We start from the raw sequence: 9832 nt of genomic DNA, 5'->3' as shown, positions 1-9832 counted from the left end.
AAAAAAGTTCAACATTTCTTACTCAGTCAAATTCGCCGAACAAATTTTCATGCAGCTATTGTAATGCTAACCATTCAATTTATAAATGTTCTTCTTTTCTCAATGAACCTCCATCAGCAAGATTGCAAATCGTTAAAGACAAAAATTGGTGTATTAACTGCCTTCATTCGGGACATAGAGTATCGGGGTGTTCGTCGAAATCTACTTGCCGTCATTGTCATAAGAGTCATCACACATTGTTGCATTTAGGGACAATTGATCCATCTCCTGAAACAATTGATCCTTGTAATGAAATTCCATCTACTTCCATGGTATGCCGCTCTCAAGTGTTAACAAACATATCTGCATCGCCAGCTACTGTGTTGCTAGCTACTGCGCGGGTTGAAGTCTTAGATGCTCGAGGTCAATATCAAAATATTCGCATTCTTTTAGATCCAGGCTCCCAAACGAATATAATCACACAAAAATGCGTAAAAAGGTTAGGACTTGAATGTTTTAAAACCCCTCTTGCTATCTTTGGCCTTGGTGAAACATCAGCATCTGTTTCTGATTCCATAACATGTACAATTCGTCCGATAGGGTCCATAAATCCATCTTACACTATTGATGCAGTCGTATTGCCGAAGATTTGTTCTAATATGCCTAACAACTTTCTACCCTACCATGAGTGGTATTCTCTTTCTAATATCAAACTGGCTGACCCAACCTTTCATTCTCCTGGTCCAGTTGATATGCTAGTAGGAGCAGCTATCTTTCCTCTCATTCTGAGAACAGGTCGTTTGCCAGGTAATCTGAAACAACCTTCTGCGTTACAAACTGTATTCGGTTGGATATTGATGGGAAACACCTCTAGTCCATCAGCTAGCATCAGCTCTTTTCACTTAACAGCTAATTCTGTAATTGACTCAACGCTTAGACAATTTTGGGAAATTGAAGAAATTCCTAAATCTGAAATTTCTTCACCAGATGATGCCCTGTGTGAGAAGATATTTGACGATAATTACTCTCGTGATTCAACAGGTCGTTACACGGTTATGTTACCCTTCAAAGAAGGGATAAACAAATCCTTTGGAGATACATATACCATGGCCTTGCGACGTCTGTTTTCACTGGAACGAAGATTCAAAACCTCTCCTGATTTCTATAACGAGTACAAGATGTTCATGAAAGATTACCTCGATTGTGGTCACATGACTTTACTCCCAAATGCCAGTCCATCTGTTGACGAATATTATATACCACATCATGCTGTTATCAACCGAAATAGTCCTTCTACAAAACTTAGAGTAGTGTTTGACTCCTCAGCGAAGGTTTCAGGCAATGTGTCCCTGAATGAGATTCTTTTGACCGGTCCAAAGCTCCAGAAAGATGTGATGGCTCTTCTGCTCAATTTTCGGTTTTATAAGGTTGTTTTCACTGCTGACATCAAACAAATGTACCGGCAGATTCTCGTTCACCCATCACATAGACGATTTCAGCGAATTCTTTTCAGATTCTCTCTCTCAGATCCAGTTCGAGTATACGAGTTGAACACTGTTACGTATGGTGTTGCTTCATCTCCCTATATAGCTCTTCGGACGTTGAAACAATTATCTTCTGATGAGGCGATGGCTTTTCCTTCAGCGGTGAGCGTTTTACGGTCCGAAACATATGTAGATGACATCTTATCAGGTGGAGATAGCTTGGAGGAGGCTCGAGGTTTGCAGGACGAGTTGATTTCTTTATTGAGGCGTGGTGGATTTGAACTCAGAAAATGGTCCAGTAACAGAACTGAGCTAATAGATCATTTTCCTCCAGATCATCGACATCAAGAATCGTTGAATTTCGATGATTCTGTATTGAAAATTCTGGGACTCAGGTGGTTTCCAGCCGGAGATCATTTCTCCTATGTTATAGATTCTACCGAAAGACCAGTTACAAAACGAACAATTCTTTCAGACTTGGCACGAATCTTTGACCCAATTGTTTTTCTGACACCATTCACTTTCCTGGCCAAACATCTCATCCAACACCTTTGGACTCTAGGTCTGCAGTGGGACGATGTTCCTCCATCGGAACTAACGGATCGTTGGAATCAATGTAAATCCGAGTTGCAGGTTCTTTCCACTCTGCGAATACCACGCAGAATCTTCACTCAATCATTTACTAAATGTGAAGCCCACGGATTTGGGGACAGCAGCGAGAAGGGGTATGCCGCTGTTGTTTACTTCCGATTTATCAATCCAGATGATTCAATAAATTTTTCTTTGATTGGCGCAAAGTCTCGGGTTTCACCAATCAAACGCATTTCTTTACCTAAGTTGGAGTTATGTGCCGCTCTTCTCCTTTCAAAATTATTAAAATCATATGGACCCTCATTGAAAGTGGATGAAATATTCGCATGGTCAGACTCCACCGTGGTTCTTCATTGGATCAAGTCATCGCCCTATCGCTGGAAGAGTTTCGTGAGCAATCGTACCTCCCAAATTCAGGAATTAGTTCCTCCTGATCGATGGTATTATGTGAAGTCTCAAGATAATCCGGCAGATTGTGCCTCTAGAGGCATGTCTTTGTCTGGTTTACTCGACCATTCCTTATGGTGGGCGGGACCTCCTTGGCTTCAGTCCAAGGATCCAATAGGAAAACCTGGTGATCCAAAAATTGAAGAAATGCTAACTGGAGAAGAACGGCAGGTTGTTTTATCAACCTTCGCCTCATCCGACGTATTTGACGATCTTATAATGAGATATTCCTCTTTCTTTAAACTTCAACAGGTTGTAATTTATCTATTTCGTTTTTCCTTCAATCTCAGAAGTCCTCACTCCAAACGAATCGGTAGTATTTTATCCGTGGAAAGAAAACACGCTCTCAATTTTCTCATCAAATGTGTTCAGCAAAGAGTTTTTGGTGAGGAAATTCAAAATCTTCGATTAAACCGTCCTATTACCGTGAAATATCTTCAAAAACTCAATCTCTTCATTGGAGATGATGACATTTTGAGAGTGGGTGGTCGATTAACGTTTTCTGGCCTTCAGTATGACCATAAATTTCCAGCATTATTGCCTAATAAACATTTGTTCACGGATATATTCATTCAACATTTTCATCGGTTGTACCTTCATCCCGGTTCACAAACGTTACAGTTTCTTCTATCCCAGCAAGTTTGGATTTTGTCTGCAAGAAAGGCTATTCGTAGAGTTACTTCCAAATGTCTCGTTTGCTTCCGCTCCAATCCCAAACCTCTACAGCCCTTGATGGGCAATCTTCCATCGTACCGCGTCAATCAATTAAAGCCCTTTCAATGTGTAGGAGTCGATTTTGGCGGTCCTTTTCTTGTTACGATGTCAAAAGGTCGGGGCATCAAATCAACTAAAGCGTATATTTGCCTCTTTGTGTGCTTTTCGACAAAAGCTCTGCATTTAGAACTAATGTCAGATTTGACTAGTGAGGCATTTCTGGCTGCTTTAAAACGGTTCATTGCGCGCAGAGGTAGGTGCACTAGAATTTTCAGTGACGGTGGCAGTAATTTCAAGGGTGCTCAGAGAGAACTCATTTCATACTAATCATGGCGGCAACTGATGCAGATGTGTCAGATCGAGATGGTGAAGATTTCGCAAATAATTGTGAATATACAAGTTCAAAAATGTTCAAGTGTTGTTCAAAAGCAACTAAAACATGCATTTGTAAAAACTGCTTATCTATTTTTCACGATAGTTGCGTGAAGAGGAACAAAAACGTTAAAATCGTCAGTGAAATGATCGTTGAGTGCTGTACTACGGCGAAGAACGACGAAATTAAACCCAACCCAGAAGATCAAAATGAAGAAGTAAATCAGCTGAGGCTAGAAGTAAAATACCTTAAAATACTAGTGGAAGAAATGAAGGATAAAAATAATGTTTTAAGCATAAACAATTCATTATTATTGGACAGATTGAAAGACCTAACAAAAAATGATGTAAACATGCCTGAAAAAAACAGATATCCAAGATCTGTTATAAACAACGATTCATCGTCTAAACAAGAACTTCAAATTCCCACCAATCCGGTAATTGCGCGCAATTATGCGAACGTCACAAAAGGTATCAGCACACAAACCACAGAACCCGACGTAAGTAATGTCAAAGTCAGAAATGACAGTCAACATCGAAATCATCAACATAAACAAAAACAAACATCTAAAACCCAATACGAAACTACTGAACCCAAAAATGAAACGAAAAAGATATCTCAAGAAACTTCTGACGAATTCAAAGTTGTAATGAATAGGCGGAACAATCGAAGAATAATATCTGCGAAAAACCTTGGCACGGCAAAACTTGAAGACAAAGAAAAAACCACGGGTTTCTCTGCAATCGAAAGAAAAGTCTGGATCTATATATACCGTATTAACAAACACGTTTCGGAACAGATAATTAGGGATTACATTAAAAAACAGCAAGATTTTTCAACTTGTAATATTGAGGTAAAGCAACTAGATGGAGATCCTAGCTTTAGTAAAAGATTTCTTGTAACAGCTCCAATAAATAAAAAAGAAGTGCTGTACGACCCTTCATTCTGGCCAGAAGGAGTAGGAATTAAGAGGTTCGACTTCTCAAAACATAAAGAGTTCCTAAGTAAAAATACTTCCTTTCCTGGGCAATGATGAACACCAAATACTATCAAGTACAACATCCAAATGCAATGTATCAATTCTACACCAAAATGTTCAATCTATCAATAATGCGACTGAACACCTTGAAAAAATAGCACAGGATATAAACGAACTAAAGATAATTTGCGTAACAGAACACTGGAAGAGGAAAGAACAGCTCCAAAACCATAACATCAAGGATTTCTACCTTGCTAGTGCTTTCTGTCGTACTGAGTACATGCATGGTGGTAGTGCCATATATGTAAAGCAGGGCATAAAATTCCAAGAAATGAAGGACCTGGTCAGAAAATCGGTAGAAAAAATTTTGGAAATATCTGCAGTAGATGTCAAGATGGGCCCTAGGAACATCTCAATTTTATCAGTTTACACAACTCCAGGTCAAACAAAAGAATTCATCAAAAAATTCGAGGAGATTCTTCAGCTAATCTGCTGGACTAATAAAACTGTTGTAATTGCAGGTGACTTCAATATTAACCTTTTAGATAAATCTCACAAGAACACAATCTGCTTTGTGGAATTGTTAAACTCATATGGACTGAACGTTAGCATAGATGTACCAACAACATCAACATTGGTTACAAAAACTTGTATAGACAACATTCTGATCAATCAATCAAACTTTACATCACAAATAATAAGAACACATATTTCTGACCACGATACAGCACAACTACTGACTCTTCAGGAAGAAATAGAACAAACAGAGGAATATCAATATAAAAGAAACATTACAGCCAATAACATCCAAGATTTAATCGAAAGACTGACGCTTTTAGATTGGAATGCTGTATATAAAATTCCAGAGAAGGAAGTAGATCAGCAATGGAGAACTTTCACAAATATGTTCAAAACAGAATTAGATTATGCTTGTCCGATAAGAAAAAATAAAACCACTGCTAGAAGACAACAAAAGCCAATCAATGATAATATTACAAAATGCAAGACCAGACTTGACATATTACACACTTGTAAAACATTCAATCCAGTCTTTATGAGAGCATACAAGGAGGTAAAAAAGGAATATGACAAAATGCTTCGAGATGAGAAAAGAGAAAGATATAAGCAGCAAATCCTTCAGTCTGATAACAAGATGAAAACACTATGGCAAACTGTAGCAAAAATCAAAAACAACACGAAAATCAACAAAGAGATTCCTGGAAATCCTTTAGAGATAGCAAATAATTTCAATCGTCATTTTGCAACAGCAGCTGAAGAAAAAATAAAACAGAACCAAAACATTCCATTTCAAAATGATATCACACGCAACAGTAACAATTTCAAATTTCGCCTGATAACTGAAGAAGAAACTCTCAAGATAATAGGAAAATTAAAAAACAAAAATAGTTCTGGAATTGACGACATTCCAATGTGCACAGTTAAAGCCTGTATGAATCAGACAGCTACTCCATTAACATACCTTGTGAATAACTCCATGAAGCATGGTGTATTTCCTGAATTGCTCAAAAAAGCACTCATAAAACCAATCTACAAAAAGGGTAAAGAGAATGAACCGGAAAACTATAGGCCAATCAGCCTACTACCAGCATTCTCAAAAATATTAGAGCTGGCAATAAGTGAACAACTCGTAGATTTTCTTATAAATGAGGAAATTTTAAGTTCCACTCAACATGGATATGTGAAAGGAAAATCAACAACAACAGCAACATTCCAGTTCATTACTGATGTACTGAATGCATTGGAGGATTCCAAAGTGGTAATCGCCTTACTGCTGGACTTATCTAAGGCCTTTGATACCTTGTTTCACAAATATATCCTAAATAAATTGGACAGTTACGGAATAAGAGGAAAAGAGAAGGAGTGGTTTAGGTCATATCTGTCAAATCGAAAACAACAAGTAATTATAGATGGTAATGGCACGAGAACTTTATCCGAGGAGGCATTGATTCAATTTGGAGTTCCCCAGGGAAGTATACTGGGACCGATACTTTTCATCATCTTCATCAACGACCTGATGAGTGTACTACGTTCTGATCCGAATACATCCATGGTAAACTATGCCGATGACACAAGTTTTATATTGAAGGCGGACATCTTGCCCCAGATTGCAGACTTAGTACAGAGTATTCTCCAACAGGCTAATCACTGGTTTCAATCAAACAATTTATGTTTAAATGTAGAAAAAACATGTGCTATAATTATTAAAACCACACATGCAAACTTTCAAACACCTTCTCACATTCAGCTAAATGACAGTAAACTTGATCTTCAGACCTCAGGACGATTTCTTGGGTTAACTATAAATGAGAACTTGAACTGGGATGAACATACTACAGGCCTGTGTACAAAACTGGGATCCATTTGTTATTCATTGGGTGTTTTACGAAACTATCTTGACTCATCGTCTATGAGAGTTGTCTACCAGGCAACCTTTGAAGCCAAAATAAGGTATGGTATTATGTTTTATGGTAGTGGTAATAACATGAAGCAAGTGCTAAAGATGCAAAAAAGAGCTATTCGAACAATAATGAGAATGCCATGCAGAGAAACATGTAGGGGCATATTTAGGAAACATGGACTACTTACAGCCATAGCGATACACATCCAAGAATGCTTGATATTTGTGTTCAAAAATAGAAACTGTTTCGAAACCAAAACCTCTACAAAATATGACACAAGAACAACTCAACTAAAATATCCAATACATAAGCTTTCACTCACAGAGAAAGGACCAGAATACAGGTGTATAAAATACTATAATAGACTTTCAAACCAGATGAGAGACATAACCAACCTCAAACTATTCAAGAAGGAAGTCTATAAGTTGCTGCTTCAGATTGAACCATATACAGTGGAAGAATTCTTGGTACATAATATTTGATATAAAATAGACTAAAGATTATTATCTGACACTGTTTCACTTCAGGTAGACAATGTATTTGTACATGAACCTACTTTATTTGAAATAAAGCTCATTATTATTATTATTATTATTATTATTATTATTATTATACATGAAGTGCGCTGTGGAAGCAGAGAAAATAGACTGGGATTTCAATCCTCCTTCAGCTCCTCATTTTGGAGGGTTGTGGGAAATCGGTATTAAATCTGTTAAATCACATCTATACGAACTGATTGGTGATCGAATTCTTTCTTATGAGGAGATGTATACCGTGCTGGTTCAAATCGAGGCGGTCTTGAACTCCCGACCACTTTGTCCTCTCAGTACAGATCCAAATGACTTATCGGTACTCACTCCGGGGCATTTTCTCACACTGGCTCCTATTTCCGATATTCCTGAGCCTGACTTATCCAATGTGTCCCTCAATAGATTATCTAGGTGGCAGTTGATCACTCGGTTGCATCAAGATTTCTGGAAAAGGTGGCATGTTGAATATTTGAATACGTTGCAACAACGGACCAAATGGTTCACACCACGAGATTCCCAATTATCTGTGGGACAACTTGTGTTGATCAGGGATGAGCAACTGCCTCCTCGACGTTGGCGCATGGCTCGCGTGATTGATGTCCATTTGGGCAAGGACGGTATAGCACGAGTGGCTACCGTTCGCACTGTTAGCGGTATTCTGCAAAGACCGGTAGTAAAATTGTGCCCTCTTCCGGGGCAAGCATGAGCATATAAAATAATGCTATTTTAGGTGGGCGGAATGTTCAGGTTCCAAGTACCTAAAAAACTTTCATTTTTCTTTCTTTAATTTCAGACTTAAATTTATTTTAGTTAATTTTGGTTTGTGGAATGAGAATGTTTTGTTGGAAGAAATTCAAGTTTTATTTCAATTTTTCGCGCGCATGTGTTGGTCAAATTTAATACCATACCTGCAGCGAACACGTGTGGAAGAAGCAAGAGAGAGAAGTTTTTTTTCAGTTTTGGGTTTTCGATGTGCTGCAGAGAGAAAATATAAAATTTCTACAATTACCAGTGATTTCGACATTGTTAATGATCAGGATTGTGCCTTAAAATAGCAGGATAATTGAGGTTTACAAACAATCAGTGAAGGTAGGTCGATTTGACCAGTACTCGATTTATTTTCATTATTTTTTTATACAGTCCATTAAATTCATAAATACGCCTCAGTCGGCGACAGCCAGTTAATGGAATTTTTCAAAAACTGCTCTTAATAAAATAGTCAAGAGACGCGAATATAATGATTTTAAATTTGAATACCAAGCCTTGCAAAAATTATATCGTAATGCTCTCAAAATAAAGTTCGATTCTGTTATTTGTTTCAACGGAACAAATGAAAAATACAACAATAGTGATACCTCGCGAGAAAATTGAGCAATAGAGATAAATAGGTACCATAAAAAACAGATTCTCCTCAACGATCAAACGGACCTAAATAAATCACCATTACTCAACCTGTTTTGAAACCCAAGAATTTCCAGGATTTTATTATATTTCACACCATATTTTTTCAACTATTTAAAGAACTGTATCCCAAATATGTAGTTAGTTACCATGCTCACCTGACGAAGTCATGTTATCATGACGAAACAATTGTTGTGAAAATAAATATAAAAAGCGGAAATAAGTTATTTTACTTTTTAATCAACAAGATGAATTTCCGACAAGTAAAGACTGAGATAATCAAACAAATTGAGAATGTTTTGGAAGGTATTCAAGGAGACCAAACAAGCAAATGTATAAGAAGTATGGGTTCCAGAACCGTAAAGTGCATTTTACAAAATGGTGGACATTTCGAACACTTACTTCATTAATTTTCATTTACTATCGAATAATCATTTGATTTTTCTTTCATTAAATGATACTTTCGTTTAATTATTATGAATTGAAATATTTAAATGATTATTATAAAAGAAGAACCAAGAAACCAGTATACTGGTTTCTTGCTTTGATTCTAATATGTTCCATTTAGTTCAAGATGGGTAGGTTGATTTTCTTATCAAAATTTATTGCATATTGCATGTTGTTAATTAAACTAAATGAAGGTAATACAGATCCGACCCAAAGAAAATTGGATAAGGGTCAAAATCACCTGAAAATATACTTTGAATGACATTGTATGATATATCGTTGAATTCAGCGTTAAAAGTTATTTCGAAAAATGTCATAAAATATGCAGGTCCGTATTGAAAAAAATGAGGTAGAGGATACGTTGGATACGAAATCTGATTACGTTAAATTGAGGATAATTTACTGTTAAATAAAAAATTCCTGTGACATTTTTTTATGATATTTGAAATGAAGTGGGAAAAAAAGAA

At 36.9% G+C, this 9832-nt stretch overlaps 1 protein-coding gene across 1 annotated transcript; it reads left to right on the top strand.

Moving 5' to 3' along the window:
* The first annotated feature begins 7602 nt into the window (after positions 1-7602).
* On the top strand, positions 7603-8223 carry LOC123680880. Its single transcript, XM_045618997.1, has one exon. It carries the CDS (start codon positions 7603-7605, stop codon positions 8221-8223), a length of 621 nt encoding a protein of 206 aa, XP_045474953.1.
* The last annotated feature ends 1609 nt before the right edge of the window (positions 8224-9832 follow it).

The sequence above is a fragment of the Harmonia axyridis genome, chromosome 5 (genome assembly GCF_914767665.1).
Source record: "Harmonia axyridis chromosome 5, icHarAxyr1.1, whole genome shotgun sequence".
NCBI classification, from domain to species: domain Eukaryota; kingdom Metazoa; phylum Arthropoda; class Insecta; order Coleoptera; family Coccinellidae; genus Harmonia; species Harmonia axyridis.
Note: the sequence above shows the minus strand (reverse complement) of the source record. Positions and strands in the feature narration are given on the sequence as shown.